General features: G+C 46.1%; 1 protein-coding gene and 1 long non-coding RNA gene across 3 annotated transcripts in view; one reads left to right on the top strand and one right to left on the bottom strand.

Annotated features, from left to right (window-relative positions):
- The window catches only part of LOC118972154 (uncharacterized), a 72,719-nt gene that overhangs the window by 18,365 nt on the left and 30,337 nt on the right, over positions 1-24,017 (top strand). The gene's annotated exons all lie outside the window — the stretch shown is intronic.
- SOWAHD (sosondowah ankyrin repeat domain family member D) lies at positions 1,961-4,826 on the bottom strand. Its single transcript, XM_017674227.3, has one exon. It carries the CDS (start codon positions 4,330-4,332, stop codon positions 3,370-3,372), a length of 963 nt encoding a protein of 320 aa, XP_017529716.3. The 5' UTR covers positions 4,333-4,826; the 3' UTR covers positions 1,961-3,369.

The following is a 24,017-nucleotide window of genomic DNA, read 5'->3' as shown; positions in this document are numbered from 1 at the left end:
GTGTCTGTCTAAGATAGAGGCAGCTGGTGGGGAGCAGAGGTCCCACCCCAGCTTCCACCTGAGCAGCTCTTCATTTGTCAGTTTTACACACGGGTCTTTGCAGTAAGCTTCAAGTGAGCTAAGATGATGCAGAAGAGGAAAAGAAGCTTGAAAGCCACTGCGCTCCACAGTCTTTGAACTTCTCGGCTGAAGCATGACTTTTCTTGAAGCAGTTAAATGTTTTGCTTTTGTGCTGCATTTTCTCCCAGTTATCTCCCCTGGCACATCCATCCTCCATGTGACTGGCAGAGTGATTTTTGTGAAATCTCACCATGTTACTTCTCTGCTTAGAAACCTTCTATGCCTCCCAGCGAACTTTAGATTAAAATCTATCTTCTTTTAGTGAGACCCTTAGTGATCAGGATCCCCATCCACTCCTCCAGCTTTGCCATTCATTACTCCCCAGCTCCCATCTTCCTGCCAACCAGCTGACTTCCATCTCCTGGTACTTGCTACCTTCACCCATACATAACCCAGTGTCTCTGCCAGGAGGCCCCTCACCTTCTCCTTTGACCAACTTCCACATATCCCTGTAGCCTCAGATCAGGCATTACCTTCTCCCCAAAGCCTCCCTGTGCCCTTTCTGCCTGGGTCAGGCCCCGCCCTCTGTGGAGCACCCCATTTCCCCCCAGTGCCTCTGCTTACCTGTCACAATCCTGCTTCTGTCTCCTTATCTGCATGCCCCACTACACTGGAGATTTGCATCGTCTGCCTAGCTCCGTTTTGCTCCCCTGGAAAGAAGTTTCTCAGGGAACTTGTTCTTTCTCTAGGGCTAAGGATACCCGTCTTGCCTCAGAAAGCATACCAAAAATGCCAATTGCTTGATGTTAGGCATGGAGAGTTGTCAGCATGGGAGTTTGCCCCCTGCAACCAAACCTCAGTTTTACATGGAGGAGGTAGGAGAGGCAATATCACATGATGAGAAAAATCTGTAGGGGAGAATAGCTGACTACAGGAAAAACTATAGATGGTGCTTTCAAATCTTCCGGCTAACTTGGTTCTCATTTTGGAAAGAGCAGAGTGGATGCTTGTCTCAGGTTCCCAAAACTGTGAATAGTTAAGATGCTTAAGTTCAAACTTTTCCTGTGAAGAGGGGACTACTGTTATAAGTGTCCTTAGCATGTTAGGTAAAGGCACATGCCAGTCTTCCCTCCAAGCCAGGAACTCAGAGACTCAGCCATGTGTCAGGAAGGCCCTGCACTGACAGTCTTCACCAAGCCCAACCCACCTTGGCAGCTGTCAGAGGGGAGGTTGTGAAGCAAAAACTGCAGTTCTGCATCAGTTTGCCAATTTGCACCTATAATATGGGCACAGGGCTGGAGGAGTGTTAGGCCAGATGTGATGCCAAATGCCAGAATCCATGAACTGCTCATCCTCCCCCCTTTGAACATCAAAGTTCATTTAGAAGAAAAAGGAAATGCTACATTACACTGTGTAAAAATATTTAAGGTGTAGTTTGTAGAGTCAAGGGACAGACTGGAAACATCAATAGGAAGACTGGATCATTTCATGGATGAGAAGAACCTAGTAGGTTATTAAGGAAAGGTGGGAACATTTTGAGGACTGAGGGGGTAATAAAGAGGCAGAGATGGAAAGTTGGATGGATGGGCTCATGGGCTGTGTTCTCTAGTGACTCAGTTTTTCCCTGGTGCTCAGGGACTGAGATGGGAGGGCTGGGGACACAACAGTTCATTGCAAGGACTACCTAAGCTTCCAGGCTACTTAAATTGCACTGTTCTCTTAAGGCAACATGGATCACTAGCCACCAAGAGATTGTTCCTTCATTTCAGCCTAAGTCAACCGTCCTGTATTCTACTCAGTTCATACTGTTTCTGAATGGGAGCAATTTTTCCAAACTATAATTTGTTTATTAAATGTAATTAAAAAGCAATGCTATAGTCAAGATGATGTTATAGCAGGTTTATGGAAAAAGCCAATGCATATACCCAGTGTCTACATGTCTACAAATTATCTATACTAAATCTTTGCAGTGATTCCCATCTTAAATACGAATTCTGAGGAGAGAGTTTTTGCTGAGATGTCAAATGCAGTCAGTAGGAACAGCAGTTGTACTAACTGCGTTTTTACCCCCTAAAACACTAAGAAGGAATCCGGCAAAACAGTTTTATGCTCACCAGCATGGGGTGCTTTTGATTAAATTTCAAGGGTTCAGTCAATTAACCTTTTTTTTATCCAGGTGCAATTTGTACACAGTTATGTTTTATTCAGCTAGGAAAATCTACCTTTGTCAAAAAAGGAACAGATTATTTTGGTGTCCAAAGTTCACCTGACAATTGTCATTGTTTACATTTTTGCTTTTGGCATTAATAAAAGAAAAAGCAATGCTAATGATTAAAGCCTTATCTTGGAGAAAGTGCCAGTGGGTGTGTCTCACTGGAGGGCAGAAGGTAAATTACATGACCCAGCATGAAATATCAGAAATGTACATTTGGAGACTTCTCCCTGCCACCACCCCTCTGCCCCCTACAGACAACTCCTCTAGTGTGAGAGGTGGAGGAGGCCAGATCTAGATGCCAAAGAGCCTGGGAGACCACAGGTCAACTGTGTGGCTCTACTCAAAGCCAAGGTGACAGTAACTCCAGCAGCGCACAGCTCAGCCGTTTGCTCTCAGAATGAGGTCCAGAGCTGGCCCTGAATCACTAGCTTGCGGCCATGGGTTGGTGACCTCTTCCCTGCAAGGGTAGGAAGCTTCCCCCTCTTGGTGGTTAATGAAAAAAAAAAGTCACTCAAAGGACAGCTTTGTCATGTGAAAGGAAAACAGATTCTACTTTAATATGCTGAAGAAGTCATCCCTGATGCATTAGAAAAGGTATGGTAAGCTTGGCTGTCTCCGGAGCAGGTTGCCAGGGGCTGAGTCTACGGCACTAACAGCTGAGTCAAGCCTGCAGTTTGGTGCTTCCTTTGCATTGGTGGTTCAGTCTTGACTACTCGTCTAGCAAATGTTTCCTAATAAACCCAGAGCTTCTGCCTGCCCCAAAACGGCTACTGGAAGCTTAACTTTCCCTTTCCCAAGCAGGGCCACGCTCCTGCTCCTAACTCCTTAGTCCTGTGATTTTGGGATTCGGCGCCAAGAGAGCTTGGTCTTTGCTTTCTCGGTTAGGGGTGCCCTGGTCCCCGGGCTGCAGGAGACCTGGAGCAGGTACCTGAGGCAGACCCCAAGATGGTCTGCTCCTTGCAGGCCCAGCGCACTCGGCTGCGATCCGAGCTGAGTCCGAGGCGCTGCTCCTTGTGTTGAACCCGGTACAACCCAGGACTGAGACCTCGGTCACAGCGTCGCAGTCCCTCCGCGCCCTCCAATCCCCATCGCCCTCAACGGTCCTGGAAGAAAGGGAACATATGGCGGACAAGGTTATGAATTTGCGCCACTCGGCTGCCTGTGGAGTCCTTCTCCGTGTCGAGTGACCCCGTCGCTCTCGCGGTTGTCTCCACGACCATCAAGCGCCCTGCGCTCGGGGGCCGTCGCGGCGCCCACCCGGCGCTGCCGCTGCTGTTGTTGTTGGCATTGTTTCGCTCTCTGCCTGCTGCCGTCTCCCAGTCCTCGGCCCCCGACAGCTCTCGCAGACTCCGGGGAGCGTCGGGCCGCAGGTAGTGACAGGCCCGATGTCCATTGTGGTCGCGGCGCATGGGGTCAGCGCCCAAGGCGCCCACCAGCACCTTGATGACCATGTCGTGGCCCTGCAGGGCCGCCAGGTGAAGGGGCGTGAGGCCGCCGCTGCCCGGGGCGCTCATGTCGAGCCGCAGTCCTCGGCGTTCGGCGAAGTCGTGTACTAGGATGAGCTCCTCGTGGCGCCCGTGCTTGGCCAGCCAGTGCAGCACCGTGTAGCCCGTGATCGGGTCGCCCCGCAGCAGCAGTCCCGGCTCGGCTTCCAGATGCTCCTGCAGCACATTAAAGCGGCCCTCGGCGGCCGCCAGTATCCACGCGTGCTCTCGGGGCTCCAGGCACAGCCCGCTGCCACCCAGTCCGTTCGGCCCGCTGGGCGACTGCTCCTTGGCTCGCTCCTCTGACAGCCACCTGGCAGGAGCCGTCCCCTGCAGCCCCAGCAACTCTCGCAATGCTCCCCGCCGGCGCCCGGAGCCCGCTCCCGAGAGCATCAGCGAGCTGTGCAAGTGGGGCTCCCAGGAGGCGGTGGCGGCGGCATTGGCCGGGTACCTGGCCAAGCTGCCTAAGTCCTCTTTCGCTGCGCGGGGCTGCGGGGCGCTCCGCAGGCTCAGCGCGCTCGGTACGAGGGAGGCCTTGGGTGCCAGATTCGTGGCCGCTCGGGGCTGGGCCATGGTCTGGCAGCTGCCGCCGCGGCTGTTTGAGTCTAGCGTTCGCTGCCCTTCCCGGGCCCCACCAGGAGAGGAACTGGCGCTGGCGTTGGGGAAGGAAGCAGCTTGAGCAATTGGACCCTGAGGGAGGGAGCAAAGGAGGGGTCGGAGAGGGAGGGAGAGAGCGGGCCGGCCGAGGGAGGGCCGCGGCGCGGGCGGTGAAGGGTATGGAAGGGTAGGAGCAAACCCCAGGGCAAGCCCTCTCCAGCACCGCGAGCACCCGCACCCCTTCCGGGGCTCCGCCCAAACGGCCAGGTGAGCGGGCAGCCACGCCTTCCGCACGGCTCCGGCAGCGGGCGGGGAGCCGGCCCAGAGCGCCGCCCGCAGCAGCCCTGCTACCCCTGCCGGTGGGCTCTCAGCATCCCAGCATCTGCCGCGGTGAAGAGGCTCTAATGGTGCCCCCCCTTCCCGGCGGGCTGAGCTCGGCTTCCAGCCGAGGCCTTCGGGAGCGGGATCCTAGAGCTCCAGGGCCCTCGCTCCCCGCCCCTTCCTACGCCCTTCCCTCTTAATCGCCTCAGGAGTCTCCCTGCACTTTGTCCCCAAGCCGCCCTGGGCCCAAATCTAGCTTTCAAGAAGGAGGCCTTACTGCCCCAGGTGACTCGAGCTCTTCTGTTCTGTTTATGTGGCCTTGACCTTCCCCGCAGAACCCAAGTTGCCCGGGATTCCTGTCGAAAAACCTGAGACCAGGGTCCAAGCAGAAGGCCTTCCAGGGAACTGAGAAGAAGCATTCCTCTACTTCCCCATGGGTCCCTGATCCCCTCTCTGACCCCTTCTCCCCTCTTCTTTAACCTTTCCCAGGTTGGCATGAAGATGCAGGTACAGGTGAATCGGAGTCAGCAGAACACTCCGCTGTCTTCTGGGATGTGTCCCTGCTCTCTGCCTGAAGAACCTGCTGATTTCTGCAAATTCAGAGCTTCAGGGCTTTTTAAAGAGTTTTTTTTACCTTTGCACTCATAACACTGGACTCATCTTTGCTCTTTCCTTCCCTCAGTATATGGTAGTTCTTGCCTCCTGTCCCCCACCATGTTATGGAGCTCAGTCACAGTGGGCAACAGGGAGCCATAGAAAGTTCTTGAGCCAGAGAGGGATACAGCCATAATTAAGGTGGTGGTTAGGAAGATGATTGTGGGAGACGCAGAGAGGCAGGGAGCCAGGAGACTGTTTCAACAGTCTAGGCCAGAGAGGACAGGGGCTCAGGCCAACCAACCCCACTCAGCCCGCCTAACAGTGAAGGAAGGTACAGAGGCTTTTCTTCCTTGGCCCTCAGATATTTGGGATCTGCCCTAAATATCTTGTTCTTTTCCTCATGACGGCCTATGCATTTGTAACCCAGTTTCGAACATTTATTATGTGCCAGACACTGTGGTAGATGCTTCATATATGTTACTCTTTTAATCTTTCCAGTGACCTCAAAAGCTAAATATCATTACTATCCCCAGTTTGCAGAGAGGTTCAGCCACTTAGGTCACTAAGTCACCTAGCAGGAAGGTCACCAAGCAGGAAGTGGCAGGGCAGGTAGGTCTGTGAGACACCAGAGCCTTTGTTCTGGCACAGAGGCACTGGCACTCAAGCCAGGCTAATCAGCAGCAAATCACTCACACCAGCCCCAAATTCCAGCCAAACAGACGGACTTGTCCTAACCTAAGCATATTTTGAACTTGCCCTCCTCTACCTAGAATGCCCTCCCTCAGAGATTCTGTCTGGTGAAGTCCTTCTCCCTCTCCTTCAAGGTTGGCCTCATTTCCATCTTGTCCAATAAGCCTCCTCTGATTACCCCAGCTGGGAGTGATCCCTCCTCCTCCCCACTGTTTGTCTGTAGTACTCCTTCAGCAGCCCCCACAGACTGCCTTGTGTTGTATTTCTCTCCTCTTGCTCGGACCTGCCATTTAAACTCTATAAACTCTTTGATGGCTGTGGGCACCCACTAGGTGTGAGAAATACTTATTCCCTTGTTCTGGTTTGGCACCTGGGGAAATGTGATTGTGTGTATGTTTCGGGGTTCATCTGCAGCCAGAGCCTTCATGCCAGCTCTCCTGTCCGGCGTTATACTTAATCTGCAGGACACCAGGAGCAACTCACAGATTTAGTCAATTCATGAAAAAAATAGTGATCAAGTAGTTGCTTCCCTGAGCCGACTAGCCAAAGCCACCTCCTGGCCTTTGCTAGCTCCTTGGAGACCAAGCCCACAGAGTGGGCCCCAAGCTTCCAGGCTTTCATTTTCAAAATGAACGCAGACTGACAAGCAGCTACTTCCGTTGCTCTGGAAACTCCCCTCTGCAACCCCAAATTTGTAAACACCAAACCACACACATGCACACACACTTTCAGATTATGCAAACAGCTGCAGCAGTATTCTTTTTTTTTAAATTTTTATTTTGGTATCATTAATCTACACTTACATGAGGAACATTATGCTTACTGGACTCCCCCCATCACCAGGTCCCCCCCACAAACTCCATTACAGTCACTGTCCATCAGCATAATAAGATGCTGTAGAATCACTACTTGTCTTCTCTGTTGTACAGCCCTCCCTGTGTCCCCCCCCAACATTATACATGCTGATCATAATGCCCCCTTTCTTTTTTCCCACCCCTTATCCCTCCCTTCCCATCCATCCTCCCCAGCCCCTTTCCCTTTGGTAACTGTTAGTCCATTCTTGGGTTCTATGAGTCTGCTGCTGTTTTGCTCCTTCAGTTTTTTTTCTTTTCTTATACTCCACAGATGAGTGAAATAATTTGGTACTTGTCTTTCTCCACCTGGCTTATTTCACTGAGCATAATACCCTCTAGCTCCATCCATGTTGTTGCCAATGGTAGGATTCATTTTCCTCTTATGGCTGAATAACATTCCATTGTGTATATGTACCACATCTTCTTTATCCATTTATCTACTGATGGACATTTAGGTTGCTTCCATTTCTTAGCTATTGTAAATAGTGCTGTGATAAACATAGGGGTGCATATGTCATTTTCAAACTGGGCTGCTGCATTCTTAGGGTAAATTCCCAGGAGTGGAATTCCTGGGTCAAATGGTATTTCTATTTTTAGTTTTTTGAGGAACCTCCATACTGCTTTCCACAATGGTTAAACAAATTTACATTCCCACCAGCAGTGTAGGAGGGTTCTCCTTTCTCCACAACCTCACCAACATTTGTTGGTGTTTGTCTTTTGGATGGTGGCGACCCTTACTGGTGTGAGGTGATATCTCATTGTGGTTCTAATTTGCATTTCTCTGATGACTAGTGATGTGGAGCATCTTTTCATGTGTCTGTTGGCCATCTGAATTTCTTCTTTGGAGAACTGTCTGTTCAGCTCCTCTGCCCATTTTTTTAATTGGATTATTTGCTTTTTGTTTGTTGAGGTGCATGAGCTCTTTATATAGTTTGGATATCAACCCTTTATAGGATCTGTCATTTATGAATATATTCTCCCATACTGTAGGATGCCTTTTTGTTCTATTGATGGTATCCTTTGCTGTACAGAAGGTTTTCAACTTGATATAGTCTCACTTGTTCATTTTCCCTTGCCTGGGGAGATATGTTCATGAAAAAGTTGCTCATATTTATGTCCAAGAGATTTTTGCCTATGTTTTTTTTAAGAGTTTTATGGTTTCATGACTTACATTCAGGTCTTTGATCCATTTCAAATTTACTTTTGTGTATGGGGTTTGACAATGTACCAGCTTCACTCTTACATGTAGCTGTCCAGTTTTGCCAACACCAGCTGTTGAAGAGGCTGTCATTTCCCCACTGTATGTCCATGGCTCCTTTATCATATATTAATTGACCATATATGTTTGGATTAATATCTGGGCTCTCTATTCTGTTCCACTGGTCTGTGGGTCTGTTCTGGTGCCAGTACCAAATTGTCTTGATTACTGTGGCTTTGTAGTAGAGTTTAAAGTTGGGAAGCAAGATCACCCCTGCTTTTTTCTTCCTTCTCAGGATCGCTTTGGCTATTTGGGGTCTTTTGTGGTTCCATATGAATTTTAGAACTATTTGTTCCAGTTCATTGAAGAATGCTGTTGGTATTTTGATAGGGATTGCACTGAATCTGTAGATTGCTTTAGGCAGGATGGCCATTTTGACAATATTAATTCTTCCTAGCCAAGAGCATGGGATGAGTTTCCATTTGTTAGTGTCCTCTTTAATTTCTCTTAAGAGTGTCTTGTAGTTTTTCAGGGTATAGGTCCTTCACTTCCTTGGTTAGGTTTATTCCTAGGTATTTTTTTTTTGATGCAATTGTGAATGGAATTGTTTTCCTGATTTCTCTTTCTGCTAGTTCATTGTTAGTGTTTAGGAAAGCAACAGATTTCTGTGTATTAATTTTGTATCCTGCAACTTTGCTGAATTCAGATATTAGTTCTAGTCTTTTTCTTTTTAAATCAAAATGCCTGCATGGAGAATGCAAGATGGAAGACTGCTTGAGCTGTTAATTTTCCTCACCACTAAGCAGGCAATTCCCTTCCCTGTCAGCACTAATAATATCTCTGGTTCCAGTCCAAAGGCTGCAAAGGGCGTCTCCTGAGCAGCACCCCAAACCCATGATGCACGTGCCTTTGCTTAACTATTGCCCGAGACCAAAGACACAGTGCCTCCCTAGCAACTGAGCTTCTTTACTTGGCAAGTGCTTTCTGCCCTAGGTCACCAGCTGTATACATGGCTCCCCAGACCCACAGCACCCATCTCTATTTCAGAAGAGAGGGTTTCTGAAATTTGATACTCGGCAGTAGGGTAGAGGGAGCAGAAAACAGAAGGGATAATATCAACCCTCCTGAAACAAAGATGCCAGTCACTTGAGGCAACTGCTCCCCTTCAACCTCTTGAAATAGCCTCCCCCAAAGTTGGGTGTAAGGTATATTTGCACTTTAAATGGGAGTACCTGGTGTCTTATCCAAGTAGCAGCCCCTGCAATGTACAGTTGTTCCCTTTACAACACAGGAGTTAGGGCACCAACCCTGGAGTAGGTGAAAATCTGAGTTTAATTTTTGACTACCAAGAACTTAACGATGAATAGCCTACTGTCGATTAACACAAACTTTGCATGTTATATGTATTATATACTGTATTCTTACAATAAAGAAGGCTAGAGGAAAGAAAATGTTTTTCACAGTGTGGCAAATTCCAAAATTTTTCCTACATACTTATTGGAAAAAATCTGCATGTAAGTGGACCCACACAGTTCTAGGGTCAAAAGTATTTTTGGGTTTGTTTACAGATCCTGGACTATTTAAACTACAAGAGATTGGTCATTTCTGCATTTTCAAGATGAGGTTTAACTAACTGTCAGAGAGGATGGCAAGAGGCAGAAAAACTTAAAGTTGAAGTGTTAGACATATATTGAAAATTAATCTTGATAAGAGAGAACAGCTCAGAAATTTTATTGAAGTGAGTGGGGAATCATAATTGATCTGCAAGTTAAATTTACACGCAACTTCTCAGGAACCTGTTTGTGGGGGAAAGCAAGAAGCACATGCATCTTTGGCTCTCAGTGGAGTTTGCCAGTGGGGCTTATGGATTCAGAACTGTCCGTGGATGCAAAATAGTCAAGAGGGGAATATGTGGAATCTGGGGTGCAAAGTCCCTCAGGCTTCAATAATCCTTGCTGATGGAGGGAACAGGGAACAGTGGGAGTTCCAGATATAATATGTGTGGTTTTTTTCTTTCAAAGACCTGTGCTGACATCATCACATGATTCGCAGTGAGAGACAAAGCCACAAGAAAGCTCCTTTTCCAATAAGCAAGAGTGTGTAAATGTGTGTACAAGAGTATATGTTTGAGTGTGTGTGTGTGTGTGTGTGTGTGTGTGTGTGTGTGCGCGCGCGCGCGCACTGCCAGAAGCCACTGGTATTTAAAATTGGCTTTCATTTCCCCCTTTTCAAGTGCTAGGGCTTTACATGGGGTTACCCCTGTGAAAAGTTTAACATTCTGGATACCTTTTACTTAGACAGACTATAGAACAAACCATATTTAGTAAACACTTAAAAAATTATTTCCTAGTACTTTGGAATTACTTTTCCCCCCAGATCTTCAGTAAAGTGTGATATACTTTTTAGAAAAAAGTTATGATCTTACTTTTGGGAGCTGGGTAAGCTTGGTGGTAGGCAAGTTGACCTCTGTGAACTGTGAGACCAGGGTTTTTCAAAATGACTGAGGACAAAGGGGTGTGCCTAGCGCAAAAAGAAATCTTTAGACCTGAGTGAAAGCAGGAAACCTACCTAAGACTCAGGCTACAATGACTTAACTGGATTCCAAGTGTCAAGCATAGGCCCTGAAGTGTGACAAGGAAAAAAATTTCCATTACACATTTTATTGATACTGAGACGAAAAGAATGTTGTGACCTGGAAAAGACCTCAAGTATTACCATGTGGAGACACAAGAGGGCGCTCTAACCAACTAGAGAGTGAGGCCATTCTAGGTCGCACAGATTTCGACCTTGGAGCAAAGATACCTTGCAAGCTCTTTGTTGATGTGAATTCAGATTTTTACCCTGGGCCAGGCTGCTCACCCTTGGCCCTTAGGCAGGTGCAAGTTCAGAGGTCCTAGCATCGGGGGCAGTGGTGAGAAGGCTAGGGTGTCCTCTTGAAGAGAATGCGAAGGATCTGGAGAGAGGAGGATGGCGAGCAGAACCAAGTGTTTCCTTACTTTATTCAAGAGGACTTGGCTTCTATAATATGTAAGGCCAGGAATAATAATCCCTTACGGTTTTGAGAGTGCTTTCATATTTTGAAATGATCTCTTTGATCCAGGCAGCAAGCCTATAAGATACAAGTCACTCATATAGAGGATATTGTAGGAGCCTGCCTTTACTGAGGACTTTTTTTTAAATCAAAGTATCATTAATACACAGTCTTATAATGGTTTCAAGTACACAACACAGTGGTTCAACTTTCACCCATATTCTCAAGTCCTCAGCCCCCTCCAGTGCAGTCACTATCACATAGTAAGATGTTATAGAGTCATTAATAGTATTCACTGAGGACTTATGTGTCAAGTACATTACATTCCTGATCTTGTTGATGCTTAAAACAAGGTAGACAGCATTAAAGCAGTGGTCTCCCAACTCTTTTGATTGCACATTCCTCTAATAAAAATATTGTGAGCAGGTATTCTCAACATTTGAGTGTTTTGTAGTTTCAAAATGATGTGTGAGTGTTACTCTGCTAATATGTATGTACATTCTAAAGCATACACAAAAAGGAAGTTTTAAATGAATGAGACAGGAGGAAATAAACATTTCAAGTAACTAAACTTTTTATATTAATCACAGTACAAAACCTATTTGACTCTCACTGAAATGTTATTATTAATAAATTTTTTCACAAGAGAATGTGATTGTATATGCTTCCTTTTAAAAAAACCTCAGGTTAACACTGTAATACAGCTAAGCAAAGGTGTGGTGCTAAGTTTAGTTCATGTCAGCACTTGATTTCAGTTGCTATCATAGATGAGAAAGATGTCTCAAAAAGATGCACAGCTCCCAGTGGAAGGCAAATTCCATTGGCTAGGCCTACTCAATCAGGATTCTCATTTTTCAATTCTACCCACCAATCATGCAATGTTTTTGGATGAAACTAAGCTGGCAAATCGTCACTTTTCCTGGTGCTCAGTGCACTTCTGTGTTTTTAACAAAACCCACAAAAACTGTACATCGAAAAATTTTAAACCAGTGTAGATATTTTCAGTCCCAGGTTTTTAAGTGGTGCAGATATGACGGGCTTTCTAGGTATGTAACTTATATCATTTTTGGTAAGAAAATTACGTAACAATGAACACACAAATATATATCCATTTTCCAAATGTTCCCTCCATGTACTGAGTTTCCTTCCCAAGCATTTACTCTCTCACTCATTGTTAAAATATTAACTTAACCTTGAAGAGCTAGATTGGGTGTGGTGGTTATCATTGTCTTTTCTTTAATGTCTGGTGACTGTTACAGGATACCACGAAAAGATCAGTAAATTTGAAATGCATCTGTGTGTGACAGGAAAGTGTATCTTTTAGGCTGAAAACTCTTTGTAGGAGTTTGCTGCAAAATAACTGGCCAACCTCTGTGGTATCAAAGTAACAAAAGGAGGTGTCACTCCCTGTCTTGTTATCAAATAGAGCACCGTAACAATTTTACTATATATCAAAAGTCTAGTTTCTATACCGTATTGGTGAATCCTATAGCACTTTACATATTTCAGGCTTCAATATCTTTGCTGTTAGTAGCTTACCAGCTTTCTCAGTAAACTTATATTGAAATCCTCCCCCACCTTTTGAAAAAAAGATTCCTGTCAGAGTGGCACTTCATTAGTGTGAAAAACTGTATTTCCAGTTTTTCTATAAGACAGTAAAAAAAATTAAGCCAATCACCTCTGTTCAGACTGTATCTTCTTCATCCTTTCCTTAAGCAGCCCACAAAAAAGTAGCTCTTTGTGGATTTCGTTATTGAAACGGAATCTAGCAAATACAAAGCCAAAAATGTTAGAAACATTTTATCCGGCCTGACAGCAAACCTCCCACACTGTATCATTTATTGTCATACTATTTGTTCAAATCGTCAGCAATGTTTTCTGGATGCCCTCCAACAGTTTCTGCTGACAAAGGAATGGATTTTAGTTTGTCACCATATGTTTCACATGGATTTATTGTGACCATTTTACCATGATATTTAAAACAAGTATTTTCCCAGAGATCTGTGAACTTCTGTTTTTCATTATTTAGCAAGAAACTTCAAATTAAGCTTCTAAACACTTATCTTGATGTTCAATGAGATTTAATAAAGTGCTATATTGAAAAAAATCACATGATGTTAAACATTGCTGAAAAAATAGCAGAGATTTATCTTTATGTTTTGGTTGGCCCTTTTTTAAAATGTAAACCTTTAAAGAAATTTTGACATTCATACTGAAAAGTACACAAATCATAAATGTACAACTTGAGAAATTTTTACAAACTGAACACAGCTGTGTAACCAATGCCCAGATCCAGAAGCAGGATACCACAGCATCCAGAAATCTCCCTTGTGCCCCTCCCTTTCACCCTGCCTTCAGTTCCTATTACTGTGTCACAAATCACCCTAAAACTTAGTGGTGGAAAATAACCATTTTCTTATGCTCATGGATTCTGTAGGTCAGGAATTCAAATGGCAGATGGGGATGACTTGTCTCTGCTGCATGGTGTCTGGGGCATTTGCTGGGGGTGACCGTACACCTGGAGGCTCAAATCATCTGGAGATATCTTTCCTCACATGTCTGTCATTCTGTGATGGCTGTTAGCCAGAACTTGAGCTGGGGCTGCTGGCCAGAACACTTATAGATGGCTTCTCTATGTGGTCTACAATCTAGCTTTGGTAGTTGGACACCATTCCTCCCACCATACTCTGTTGGTTTCTTAGATTCAAGGGAAGGGGACATAGACGCCTCCTGTCAAAAGGAGGAATGTCAAAGAATCTCCGTTTCAAAACTGTCATGAAAACTACCTGCCACCATCTTAACATCTACCACCATAGATCAGTTAAGATTCCGTTTTGGGGGATGCTTAGATTTTAAAGATCTTGCTAATCATGACAGTTTCATGTTATTAGTAGTAGTGTATCAAGGCAAAGTACACACTTAAAGTGATTTTGTTATGAGCAAAGTGGATGTGAATCGTGCTTTGAGTAACTCTCTTGGTATTTTCTGGGTTTTGGCGGGGGGATTGATGTCTTATCAGAATCAATTTGTTCAATGTTAATTTTACTTTGTAAAGGGGCTGATGGAAAGCTCATACTAGGAATGGGAGATAAATCAGTTTTGCTGTTTTCCTATTGCCCACTTGTACTTGTATTCTTCATATTATCTTCAGTCAGGCTGTGGTTTATTTGTAGGAATCTTTTCAAGCCACTGTTCCATTTGGGGAGGACTGATTTAGTTAAAACCAGATGCCATCATCTGTAAATTCACAACCCAACACAGAAATTGCAGAACTTTGCAATCGGCTCAAAATAAAATAAACTAGGGCAGGACCCAACATCAGCGCTTCTGTGTTGTGGAATTCCTGTTCCCCCTTCAGGATATCCATCAGTGACCATCTTATATATGGACCAAATGAGGGTGCCAGGATCAACCCGTGTGTTGTGTATGTTATGTTTTCTCTTATATTGTTGTTATAATATAAATTCAAATAGAAGCACTAATAGTTTCTTCTCACAGTTCAGTGAATCATGTTATACACCCCACTTTGGAGACAGCTGGTTCAGTGCATGGGCTCTATTTCACAAATGAGACAACTGAGGTACTGACAGGTAAAGAAACTCACTCAAGGCTACATAGCTAGTATGTGATAGAGCAGGTGTTCAGAGAGGTCTGTTTGACTCCAGTGCCCATGCTTCTTGTATTACAACCAAAAGATACTGGCTGGTGCAGTGACACATAGTTTCTGGTTTCAGACACCAGGGTGGGGGAAGACTGCTCAATCATATTCTCCCAGCTGAGGGAACAGTTCCCTCTGGGTGGTTTATGGCAACGTAGGGGTTAGGATTAGGAAGAAGATATGGGAAAAAGTGGAATCTACCAGTTGAGTACTTACTATGTGCTAGACACACAGAGCTAAGCACTGAATCCTCCTCACAGCCCTATGAGGCAACTACAAGTGTTATCTACATCTTACAGATGAGAAAATGGAGTTGGTGGCCATGCTGGCCTTCCACGTGAAAAATGGAGCGACTCCCAAACCTGAGCTCTGAAGTATTGCCTCTAGTCCACCCCCTCATAGACCATATTGTTGTGGTATGTGCACAATAAGAGTTAGCAACATGCCAGGCACTGTGCCAACTGCTTTCCATGGATTATATCTCAATGAATTTTCAGAACAGTTCTCACCAGAAACGTACTCATTTTACAGATGCAGAAACTGAGGCTCAGAGAGGTTAGGCAACTTATCCAAGGCTACATGGCTCCTAGCAAGTGACAGACCTTCTACCAGTCTGGCATCCCTTCTGTCATTGCTTTGGTTAGGCAATGGACAGAATGTCAGCAGAGCTAGGCTTTCTTAGGGAGCCCACTATCCATGTTGTCAGCATCTCCTCACTGAGCAGATGGAGTCCAAAGAGGCTTAGAACAGTGTGGTCTATGGACTGATGACAGTCCAACAAGATAAGAAATTAAGAGTTTAGAAACACAGAAATTCAATATTGCTGTGGCATCCAAGCACACAATTCATTTTTTTTGTATTTTACAAAAGTATCTGTTCATGACAGATTGGAAATTAAACAAAAAAACCTTTCATCACAGATAGTTTGAGAAGCACTGATATAGACAAATCCTGTCTGCTACCCATGCCCATAGTCTGTTATTTTGAGGGCAGGAGTGGTCAACTCCAAGCCAGAAGAGTGGTGAGCTGCCTGCAAATGGTTCCCAAAGGATTATGGAAAGGATTTGATACACCTCAAATTGAGTCTGATGCTAAGGGTTTGTGAAAGACAATAAAGGCCCAATCCTATTCTTCTGGGAGGTCTCCAAGAAGAATGAGGTGGTTGGCTTTGAATGATAATCATACTGGCTTTAAGGCTCCAACAGCATTTTTATTTCAAGGGCTTCCTTGGTAGTGCTCCAACTGACCGGCCATCAACAGGCAACATCACTCTACTGTCCCTGGGATCCAGAGATGCCACTGCTGTTCTCAGTTTCGGTAGGCATCGCCATCTCTTCAGGTACAGCTGGCCGTGACCCAGTTAACTGCTGTGGGACAGGACAGATGGTGAGGAACTGGGGAAGTGGAACTACATGTAAAATGAGTGTTAGGGGGCTAAGCTAAAGCTCTAGGCAGGTGACCAGACTTGGTTTTCCTTCCCACCTTCTGTCAGTGCAAATGCTACCTATCTCCACTCTGCTTCCTCCAGGCAGCTCTGCCTGACCACTCTAATCCTAATCACTTTCCCCTTCACAGAATCCTTGTAGTGGATAGCACCCCACCCAGCACTTTATCACAGAGCATCCTGAATGGTTCTCAAATGACTTATGTCTCAATTTCCCATCTAGTTTATGGTCCCCCAAGTATGTACAAGGGTAAAGGCAAGGACTGAAAGCCAGAATGGAGGCACAATGTGAGGGGTGGGGTGGGGTGGGGAACTAGGCCTTGGGTGCAAGGGGACTATTGCCCAGTTATCAGAATGGAGGTCTGAAATCAGTGCTGGGCTAGCAGGAAGAGTGACCCTGGCAGAGTCCCGGCATGCTGGGCTGGAGCTGCTGATGTCTTTCTGGCCTTAGAGCCTGGGACAGGGCTAAGCCTGTAGCTAGAGGGTCGGTTGATCCTCAGAAAGTGGCTCCAGTCATGACAGGGAGATGAGCGGAGTCTGGAAACCAGGCCCTGAGCCCACATTGTTTCTTACCTTGCATTCACCATCTGGCCCCATCATAATGCTGACAGTTTACATCTGGTGAGCACTTCCTGGCATGCCAGCTGCTGCTCCAAATTTATGTGTGTTAACTCACTGAATCCATTATTACCCTCATTTTATAGATGAGGAAATTGAGGCAAAGAGAAGGGAAGAGGTTAAGTGATTCACCCAAGATGGCGCAGCTAATATGTGATGGAGTTGGGATTCAGACCCAGGCAGTGTGGCTCAAGGGGCAGGTGTTTCACCAATAGCCTGAAATGTTTGCCTTGTGATAGGGGCCTTCAATGCCTTATCCTGAAGGAGTAGCTCTAATGGTGGATATCTCAGACATGTAGCAGCCTGGTAAGGGAGAGAATTCTGGCCTTGGAGACCTTTCCTGGAGGCACACTGGCCTCTGCCGTACATGTCCTGCATTTCAGGGCTGCTCCTCTGTGAGACCATGTCTGCCGCCTGCATGAAGTAAATAACAGAAGAATAGTCCCCTGCTTGGGTTTGTGGCATCTTTTTTAGATGACCAAAGCAAGGCTTGGCCTCAATGTTTCAGCAACTGTCTTTGGGCTGAGTGCATTTAAACATTGTTCTGACTCAAATGGGCAGAATCTGGTGATATCTCCTTGAAGCATGTTTGGGTATATTTTGTATCATACCTCATTATTATTTGTTCTGTTTTTGGAGATCAAGAAAAGGGCCCGTGCCTTTACTGGCACTGTGTCGGTCATGGTCATTTGTGCATTCTCTGGCCTTGGGGAAACCACTCCCTTTGTTTCCACTCACTTAGTGTGGGCCAGCCCTCACAATTGGTCTGCTAACAGCATGACCCCTTAATCTGATGTGCTGGGGATTTTGTCCAGGTTGGTAGAAGGGGCAAGGAGAACCTCAAGCTGAGCATTCAAGAGAAGACACTACCCAGGGTCAGCTCTTCTAGTGGGTGGCTAGTGGTGCCCACACACAGTAGGGAAAGGGAGGGGCAGAGAGCACTGTAGCCAGTCCCAGTGCCATTGTTAATGAGTGTGCATGTCATCTTTGGCATACATGCCACAGGTTGCTAACCCCTCGAAAATAAAAAATAACCCTGCCTGGTCCTGCCAGGACAGTTGAGGGATCAGGGTCAATTGCCTTCTGGGTGTTCTAGGCCCCTGAAGCCTACAGCTCAGTATTCCCCATCACAGGAATGGGTCCCATTTTTTTGGAAGTTTGGCTGCTCCCCTAGGCACAAGGCAGAATCGGCCCCAGTTTGGCCACCGGTTCCAGTTGGCCAGCTGGCATCATTAGGAATTCTGTTCCAAGGGTCTCCTGGCAGCTGGTTTGGCAAGAGCAGGCCAGGAAGAATAGTCACTTGATTCGTTTCCTGTCTGCCAGACGCTCAGAGCTGCTGGAAACCCACATGGATGCAATAATTCAACATGGTTTCATTCATTGAGATCCAGAGGGAGGACACACTCCTTCCAAAGACAGATAGGGCCCACATGCCAATCTAGCAAGTCGGATATGTTTCACACTTCCCCACACATTTCAAAGTATAATTAAATGTCGGGTCTGCCTCATGCATCTCCTTCTGTGTTCATATAACACTTGTTTCTCAGGGCTCCTGGGGATGAAGATTTTGTAAAGGAACAAAACAGACCAAACACATATGCAAATTATTCATATTTATGAGTGAAAAATGAGTAAGACAACAGCTTGATGAGGCTTCATTACTAACATGGGAATTTGATTCTAGGCTACTGAAATGACAGGACACTGTTCTGAGCAAAGGGGGTGGAGACACAGGAAGTTTGCTCTGCACAGGACTGGCCTGGAATATGGTGCTTAGTTTTTGCAGCCCATCTGTTGGAGTGGCCAGGAGTGAACAGACTCCTGATGAGAAATGGTTGAAAGAACTGAGTATGTTTAGCTGGAGGAGGAGAGGCTTATGGGGAACATGACAGCTGCCTTTAAGAAATCGAAGGTCTGGCACGTAGGAGAGAGGGAGGGGACTCAAGGCAGAGTGGAGGAGTGGCAAGTGTGGGCTTTGGACTCAGGAACCCTCAGCTGGATTCATGGCTCTGCAGTTTACTAAGCCTGCTCCCTTTGGTAATCTCCCTGAGCCTCAGTTTCTTCATTGGTGCAATGGGGGTGAATAATACTTTCCTCATTGTGCTGCTGTGAGGATTTGGTGAGAGGGTGTCTATAAAACAGTTCTTGAAATCAGCAAAATGCTTAGCAACTTATGTTACTGTGGATCTCTATGGTCCTGGAGCACAGAGCCAGGACCAGGGGGTAAAATCGAAAGAGAGGCAGATTTTGGTGCAGTACAATTACAAAGAGCTCCCTAACCTATATAAGAGGTCTTAAACTGTAAAAGGCTGCTTGGGGAAGTAGCCAGTTCATCATTAGAGATGTTCAAGCAGAGGCTGGCCCAGTATTTTCTGAGAGGCTGAATTGGGGGAATTCCCGCCTATGGCAGAAAGTTGGAGCACATCACTCTAAGATCTTCTCCAACCTTTAGGGTTGAAGATTCTATACTGAGCAAAGTCCTCTTACTATAATGAATTGTCAATGCTTCACTTCAGCATTCAATCCCATTTCCTCTCACTTACTGAAAGACCTTGCTCTACCAGTTGTCCCTTCTCTCCTCTATCATCAATTTTCCTCTCTCTACTGAATCTCCTCTGTTAGCATACAAATATGCTCTTTATTCTCCAACTGAAGAATAAGAAAAACAGTTTCTTCTAGCTATTGCCCCATTTTCCTCCTTCCCTTTTTCTAAGCAGTTCAACAGCGCTACCTGCATTGGCTGGCCCCTGTCCTTCGGCCCTCTTTTTTACATACTCCAACTGGGCTTTTGCTCCCACCTGAGATCATTGTGAGATAATAGAAAAAAATATATATATTGGTCTCTGTCCCCAGTTCTTGGCACAGAGCTCCTAAAACCCTTGTAATTTCCTAATCGATAAGAGCACTAGGAGTACCTTTTGTTCTAAGGAGGCAACTCTGGGTGGGCTCCTGGAGGGCTCCTGGATAAGGTTTTGTCACCAGAAAAACCAAGCCATGGTTAGAAGCTTGGATTTTCTGTCTTGCCCCACTATCCTCCAGAGAGGGGAGAGGGGCTGAAAATGGAAGTTACTAATTGATCATGCCTAAGTGAGGAAGCCTCCATAACATCCCAATAGTAGGGTTTGGAGAGCTTCCAGGTAAGGGAACACATCCACACCAGGAGGGTGACACACCTCATATCCATGGGGACAGAAGATCCTGTGCCTGGGACCCTCCCAGCCCTCACCTTGTGTTTCTCTTCCATCTGGCTGTTCATCTGTCCTCCTTATCATAGCCTATAATAAACTGGGAAACATGTTTCCCTGAGTTCTGTGAGCTGCCCCAACAAATTAATCAAATTTAAGGAGGGGGTTATGGGAACTTCTGATCTATAGCCCTGATCTATATCTATAGTGATAACCTGGGCTTGCAACTGGCATCTGAAGTTGGGGTGAAAGGGGCAGTCTTGTGGGCCTGAGCTATTAACCTGTGGAATCTGATGTTCTCTGATGGGTCAATAGTATCAGAATTAAGCTGAAATCCTGGACACCTTGTTGGTGTTTGAGAATTGCTTGTTGGTGTGGAGACAAACCTTCACACATTTCGTGACCAGAAGTGTGAGAAGTGAAATGTTTTCTATGAAGGTAAAGGAGACATGCAGGGAAGAAACAAACCAGGAAGAGCTGTTTTTTTCCTGACATAGGAAGGGGAAAAAATGAGGTTTTTCCCTATACAATCATCAACAACTTACATGCTACCAAATCCATGGATCAATTTTCTGCACAATTGATAAAGTTGACCTGTCCCTCCTCCTCCAAGCCACCACATTCTTCTGGCCTTTCTCCTGTCTCACTGGTTCTCAGCATCCTTGGCAGGTTCCTCCTCATCTCCTGACTTCTAGTTGGTGGAATGCCCCAAGGCTGTGTCCTCAGATCTCTTTTCTTTCCTAGTGTTTCCTAGTGGTTTCACCCAGACCCACAGCTGTAAATATATTCCAGCCAGGACCTCTGTCTTGTACTCCACACCTGTCTAACCAACCACCTCCTTGACATTGCCACCTGGATGTTGACATGCCTTGTCATATTTAGCAGGCTCAACAACAAATCTCTGATGCCTTCCCCCTAAACCTGCTCTCCCCACAGTCTTCCTCATTTCAGAAACGGCAACTCGATGCTTTCAGTCACTCAGGCCAAAAACCCTGGGGTCATCTCACACCCTACATCCAATTCATTAGCAAGTCCTGTCAGCTCTATCTTCACATATATCCAGAATGCAGCCGCTTCTCAGTTCTTGGTAAAACATCAATTGGATCACATCACTTTTCTGCTCAGGACTGCCCAATGTTTTCATCTTATTCTAAACAAGAACAACTGTTGTCCACGACACTCACCCTGCCCTGAGAATCACCTGACCTCCCTGCTAGTCCTCCAATATGCTGGCCACTCCTGGCCTGGAATGTTCTTTCCTCCCATAGCTGGTTGGCTTGCTCACTTACCTCCTTCAGGTTTTGGTGAGGCCTTCCCTGACCATCCTACTTAAAACTGCAACCCCTCCTGCCATGCACTCTCTCCCACTACTTTATTCACTTACTTTGTTTATTATTGGCTGTCTCCCTCCATCAGAATGTGAGCTCCACCAGGGCAGGTGTGTTTGTGTTGTACACTAAGGTCTTTCCAGCTCCTAGTGAAATGGCAGCCTTCTAATTAAAAAGCTGTAAGTCATTTCCTGCCCCTGGTAAAATTCATTACTGCTTTCTGTGCCGTCTTTTCTAAGACATGTCATTTTGCAGGACGCTTGGAGCCAGCCTCACTAGGAGCAAATGGGTCCAAGCTGGTTGAGCCCACCTACCCTCCTGGAGCCTGTGCACAGTTTCAGACCATCTAGTCACCTTTTGTTCATTACCCTACTAAAATCTCTCCCTCTGGGCAGGGTTTAGCCATGATTTTTTGAACATACAGTGTATGTAGTGACATGTTAACATGCTTTGCAGGCAAACAAGAAAAGTCCTGCCCCATTCTGTTACTTTCACCAACTCTGCTAAACATGCAGAAACCTCCTGCATGAACTCTGTGCTCCATCTCAGGTTGGGGAGACAGATTCAAGCCCTGCCCCCTGTCTCCATGTTCGGCTGCCTGACAATAAAACTTTCTTTCTGCAAAAACCAGTGCCTTGGTGCTTGGTTTTCCACCATGCACTGGCAAACGCACAGCTTGGCTCAGTAACACTAGAATAGTACACGGCACAGGGGAAGCGCACAGTAATTGTTTGTTAATCTCCCAGGCAGCCTGGTAAGTGACAAACCTAAGCTGCAGAACAACAAGAATAGTGGGATCTAATTTATGTAAAAGAACACCCACAACGCACCACTCTATGTCTGCATGTATGCATGCTTATGGATGTAAATGCGCCAACTGGGCTCTGCTTGAAGGATCACACCAAAGCTCTAACAGCGGTTATAATTAGGGTTACTCCCAGTGGGCCTGGGGATGGGCAGGGATGCCCAAGGAGACTTTAGTTATAGCTGCAAAGTTTTCCTTTTTTGTCCAAGGAGAATATATTCTTGTAGTACTTACATGGAATTTAAAGGAAATGAAAATAAATCAATTGAAAATTTTAGGTTGCAGCGGTTTCTGGAAGGTGAACAGGAAAAGTTTGAAGGACTCAGTAAAAGCCCTTCTTGGGGCTGAGGCCTGCTGATGGCTTCACCCCTCCCCACCTTATCCCCCCTCCCAGTGCAACACAAATGATGTTTCCATAGCACCTACCCTTTGTCTGGCACTAATCTGAGAGCTGAGGATAGAGAGACAAAGGGAGCCCTTTTCCTCACAGAGTTGACTTTCTGGTGATGTTGTCTGGCAGTTGCTGTGTCTGGGGAGGTCTCTCCCTGAACACTAGGTGAAACTTCAACCTGGACAGGGGAGGGTTCTTGACTCTGATGGAGAAAGAATTATCTAACAGGTCAAGGAGTGTAGGTAAGGGAGGAGTTCATTAAAGTGAGAGTAGTAGTGAAAGGCAGCAGCCAAGCAGGCAGCAGAGTGCCAGGAAGAACATAGGGAGGAAAGGGAAGCTCACTGAACTCCTGCTCAGCATAGGGCAGATCTCTTGCCAGCTCCTGAAGCCAGGTCACCTGGTGTTCACTTGAATGAATCTGCATAGCATGGGAACTAAGCCCCTAGCATCCCAGGATTTGGGTGAGCTGCAGAGCACTGGATGGAGTGAGATTATGTTCTAAGAACTTCCCAAAGGCAAAGAAAGGAGATTTTCAGGCAGGCTAATAAAGGGCATGATCTACAGCTGCAGTCCTGTCCCGGTCACCCAGGCGACAGGAACTTGGAAGCCCAAATCAGTGATCTCAATAGCCCTTCCTAACTTGTCTGAAGTAGAACAGAGAGTGAAGACTTGTGCTCAAGTCTAGAAAATTGAATGAAATAGTGAAGTCTTACCACTGGGAAAAGGGTCTTTTATTAACCTCCCAAGAGGCTTGGAACTGCACAGAGACAAAACTCAGTAAGTTGAGCATTGAGAAGGCTTTATTTAAGACAAAGTACACATTGAAAGAAAGGGGAGTGTAAGGTAAATGAAACCAGACCAGGCAAGCGGCAAAAAAGGAGCCAAAAAAAATTTATTAGTGCAATCCCAGGCAAGGTTCACTGGTCCATGTATCCATGGGCCAGGGAAGTCGCCCCCAGCAGGAGGGGTGACAGGCTTATCAGGGGTGCTGGGAGAGCTCTGAGGGTATCCTGGACATAACTAACTGGCCAGTGTGGGTGTTGTGATCACCGATGATTGGTCATGCTGGGTTGCTGGGGAGAGAGTACTGCGATGCATGTTCTAGGTGGGACCTGCGGATAGGGACCTTCCGTTGAATCATTTGAGTGACATTCGCCGTTCTGTTCCTTGTTTGGCTCGAGTCGGGTTCCTCCAGTGAGACCCGTCCCTTCCTCCGCTCCTCCAGTCTTGCAGTGAGGGCAGGAAACCTCAGAGAGAGGTGCACTTAAGGGCTTAGGATTCTGTCTTTTAAGGCTTTCAAGAATGGGGCAAAGGACTGGGGGATGGGGGGCCATCGGCTTGACATGTGGTCTCACGATGTCTATCTCCAGAGAGAGACATTATGTCATCATCCATAATCAGTCCTCTAGATATTCTGTAAGATAAACTTGACACAAGGAATTTCTTGATTCTGTTCTTCTGCAAGATAGTGGTTACCCTCAAGCAGTGGGGACATATCATTTAGGACTACTTGCCCTGCCTTCAGATAGGGTAGGTTATTG

This window comes from Manis javanica, chromosome X (assembly GCF_040802235.1).
Source record: "Manis javanica isolate MJ-LG chromosome X, MJ_LKY, whole genome shotgun sequence".
Lineage (NCBI taxonomy): Eukaryota > Metazoa > Chordata > Mammalia > Pholidota > Manidae > Manis > Manis javanica.
Note: the sequence above shows the minus strand (reverse complement) of the source record. Positions and strands in the feature narration are given on the sequence as shown.

Excerpts from the sequence above, each read along its gene's own strand:
- SOWAHD (XM_017674227.3), bottom strand. The coding sequence starts at position 4,332 with ATGGCCCAGCCCCGAGCGGCCACGAATCTGGCACCCAAGGCCTCCCTC.